General features: G+C 45.4%; 1 protein-coding gene across 1 annotated transcript in view; it reads left to right on the forward strand.

Moving 5' to 3' along the window:
• Window positions 1-4,168, forward strand: part of dus2 (dihydrouridine synthase 2) — a gene marked incomplete in the record, with an annotated part of 55,129 nt that overhangs the window by 23,114 nt on the left and 27,847 nt on the right. Inside the window, 3 exon segments of the mRNA XM_014029484.1 lie at window positions 746-914; window positions 3,511-3,632; window positions 3,714-3,854. Coding sequence (XP_013884938.1) covers window positions 746-914; window positions 3,511-3,632; window positions 3,714-3,854 — 432 coding nt within the window.

The raw sequence follows: 4,168 nt of genomic DNA on the forward strand, positions 1-4,168 counted from the left end.
GGTAAAACAAATTGCTTGTATTTATTCCTTTCTACACACTTTACAGATTACTTTTTCTGTGCTCCATGCATTTAATCTGTGCGCGCTCCGGCGGGGTGACAATCATCCCGTTTATGTTTTTTTTTTTGGGGGAAGACAGTCTGACTGTCACCTTTCCCACAGTTCTTCCCCGCTGTACAAGGAGACTGTATTGCGCTATGACTGCAGGAGAAACAAGGTCCAGACTCAACGAGCTTTTGTGCGTCCTCACCTGCACTGACAATCGCCTCGCTGCGTTCACCATGTGCCGTGGCACGCGCTCCTCCCGCTGCAGCCGACAGGACACGCCATCACGTAACAGTTCGGCATTCGTTTTCGCACACCCGAACTAGGTCCGGATAAGTTATGCCCCCCCCCCCCCCCCTTCATTCGCGCTCTCAGCCATGCTGCCTACCTCGTCCTCTGTTTTGACTCCAGCCGGTTACATCATCAAAAACAATTGTGCGGTTGACCGGTAGACTACAGATCTCTATCATAGGACAAATTTATATCGTTTCTACCGTATATCGTTTATATCGCGCATTCCTAGAAGATTATTAATAGGTATGATGGATCCTGTGGGTCTTTAAGCTGGAGGCACTAAACGTTTAGTAATCTGATGTGTGAAATGTTAAGTCTATTTTATTGTGACAATTGTTTTCAGGTATTTTTCCACCCCAGTGGGCAGAAAATCAGTGAAAGTGGTGATTAAATATCTCTCTTGCAGTGGAGGTTCTTTGGATCTGGTCAAAACCAACAGTGACATCGAAAACTTCAGAAGGGCAGCAGGAGCCTCATCGGTCATGTTGGCTCGAGCCGCCATGTGGAACGCATCAGTGTTCAGCAGCAACGGACCAGTTCTTTTGGAGCAGGTCATGGAGGAATACTTAAAATATGTGAGTTTCCAATCAGACCCTACATTTGAGTTCTTATTGTACATGATTTTTATTGAAAGTTTTTATTACAGAGAATCTTTATGACTAATTGTTCATTATAGAACGTAATTACAGAGAGTCTATGACAAAGTATTTACTAGAGAAAGTCTTTATTAGTCTTTATTGCAGAGAGTCTGGGACAGAGCTTATTATAGAAAGTCTTTATTGTAGAGAGTTTCTGATAGTCTTTATTAAAGAAACATTATTACAGAGTCTATCACATAATTTTATTATGGAAAGTTATCAAAGTCTTTTTTATGTACTCATTATAACAAATATTTTTTATGCAAGATTCTTTATTATAGGGAGTCTGTCACACAATCTACAGTACAAAGTCTTTATGACAAGTTTATTAGAGTATTAGAGCGAGTCTGTCACAGATTCTTTATAAAAGGAGCTCTTCATGAAAAATTGGTAATCACAGTTTTTATTTCAGCATTTTACAGGGAGAGGATTACAGAATCTACAGTACAAAGTCTTTTTGACAAGTGTTTGTTATAGAAGGTCTTTTTACAAAGTGTTTATCACAAAAAAGATTAAACAGTTTTTATGACAGAGTCTGTAACGTGGACCTTTTTTTTTCAGAAAGATTTTGTGACAGTGTGTTTATTACAGAGAGGCCTTGTGATAAGAGAAATTTGGCTGTTTATGCTTTTTTATTAACCAAAGGGGGGGGGGGGGGGTCGTCCAACTCCCCAACAGAACTGACAGCCCCCATGAAGGTCATGGCATGTAATGAATAAACATTTGCACATGTTTACACAGGACCAATTCACTGTAGTTGGGGCAGACACCGTCTGTCCGTTTTCTTCCTCTTATCCAGGGTCGGGTCGCGGGGGCAGCAGCCTAAGCAGAGAGTCCCAGACTTCTCTCTCCCCAGCCACTTGGGCCAGCTCCTCTGGGGCAATCCCAAGGAGTTCCCAGGCCAGCTGAGAAACATAGTCCCTCCAGCGTGTCCTGGGTCTTCCTCTGGGTCTCCTCCCAGTGGGACGTGCCTGGAACACCTCACCAGGGAGGCGTCCAGGAGGCATCCTAAACAGATGAACCACCTCAACTGGCTCCTCTCGACGTGGAGGAGCAGCGGCTCTACTCTGAGTCCCTCCCGGATGACGGAGCTTCTCAGCTCTCTAAGGGAGAGCCCAGAAACCCTGCAGAGGAGACTCATTTCGGCCGCTTGTATCTGCGATCTCGTCCTTTCGGTCACTACCCAAAGTTCGTGACCATAGATGAGGGTAGTAACGTAGACCGACCGGTATACCGAGAACTTCGCCATATGGCTCAGCTCCCGCTTCACCACGACAGACCGGTACAGCGCCCGCATCACTGCAGACGCAGCACCAATCCACCTGTCGATCTCCCGCTCCATTCTTCCCTCATTCGTGAACAAGACCCCGAGATACTTGAACTACTCCACTTGGGGCAGGACCTCCTCCCCGACCCGGAGGTGGCACACTACCATTTTCCGGCTCAAGACCATGGTCTCAGATTTGGAGGCACTGATCCTCATCCCGGCTGCTTCACACTCTGCTGTGAACCGCTCCAGTGAGAGCTGGAGATCACGATCGGATGAAGCCAATAGGACAACATCATCCGCAAAAAGTAGAGATGTGATCCTAAGGTCACCAAAATGGATCCCCTCAACACCTTGGCTTCGCCTCGAAATTCTGTCCATAAAAGTTTTAAACAGAATCGGTGACAAAGGGCAACCTTGGCGGAGTCCAACTCTCACCGGAAACGAGTCCGACTTACTACCGGCAATGTGGACCAAGCTCTGGCACCGGTCATACAGGGGGTTACATTCGAGGGTTGCCGCCACGACAGGCACCAACAACCTTACGGCCACAGCTCAGGTAAACTGCCTCGACAATGGAGGCATGGAACATGGCCCCCTCGGACTCAATGTCCCCCACCTCCCCCGAAACATGTTCAAAGTTCTCTTGGAGGTGTGAGTTGAAGCTCCATCTGACGGGAGGCTCTGACATACAGTACGTTCCCATCAGACTCTCACTATACGTTTGGGTCTGCCAGGTCTGACCAGCATCCTCCCCCACCAACGGAGCCAACTCACCACCAGGTAGTGGTCAGTTGACAGCTCCGCCCCTCTCTTCACCCGAGTGTCCAAGACATGCGGCCCCAGATCAGATGAGACACCAAATGAGATAAATCATCAGTTCTTAGGTCAAAGATTAAACTTTGCTGTATAATAGTTAAAGTTATTGCTCCAGAGACAGGGGGAACTTTTATAAGTGCATTTTGCTAGCCAAACTGCCATAGTCCTTCTGCTTTCTAATTTTCACTTTAAAACGTAGAAAATAAAATAGTGTCAAACGGATTCTTGTGGAAAACTTGTGTTTATTATAATAAAAGGCTTGTCACCATTTTCCTACAAATAACATTTAGGTGTTTGAGGTGTATACTAGTTTGACTGAAACCTTTGGAGCTGAGTGTTATAGTAGTTTGTGATTTACAGTGGGATGTTTCAGACAGGACAAGTCTAAAAGCTGCACAGTCCTGGTTTCTAACAGCATCAGAGCCCTGCGTTTGTTATTGTCCACAGGCTATTCGATATGATAACCACGCCTTCAACACCAAATACTGCCTGTGTCAGATGCTGAGAGATAAGGTGGAATCTCCTCTAGGAAAGCAGGTGCAGGCGGCTCAGACCAACGCTGATATCAGGTGCAGATGTGGAACAAAAAGGTTTTTTTCTGTCAGCTGCCGTTCAGCATGACGTGGTGAAAACATGTCCCTGTGCTGCAGTGAGGCGTACGGCCTGCAGGAGTTTTACCAGCAGACTCGGGACCGGCTGCAAGCCCGGAGGGACACCATGCAGAAGAGCAGTCAGCCCAACAGACCCGTTCTGGATGGAGATGTCATCACCATGGCTGTCAGGTTTCAAAGGTCAGTTTGTCATCCATAGATAACTTCTTCAGCCCCAAGAGGGTTCCTTGAAGTTTGTGCTCGAAATTGTTACTGTGTCTTAGCATTTACAAACTCTACTTAAATAATCTTGTCAAAATAAAGCTAACACTTGGGAGATTTTATCAGAAATCAAAAAGCAGCTGCTGTTGTTTCACAATTTTTTTCGCATTAGACATTTTATATACACACACACATATATACCGTAAATACAATGCGAAAAAAATTCAGACAATGGAAAAAAATAGAAAAATGTGTTTCGTCATTATTTGTGAAACAAATATAAATACATATAT

This window comes from Austrofundulus limnaeus, unplaced genomic scaffold, assembly GCF_001266775.1.
Source record: "Austrofundulus limnaeus strain Quisiro unplaced genomic scaffold, Austrofundulus_limnaeus-1.0 Scaffold913, whole genome shotgun sequence".
NCBI classification, from domain to species: domain Eukaryota; kingdom Metazoa; phylum Chordata; class Actinopteri; order Cyprinodontiformes; family Rivulidae; genus Austrofundulus; species Austrofundulus limnaeus.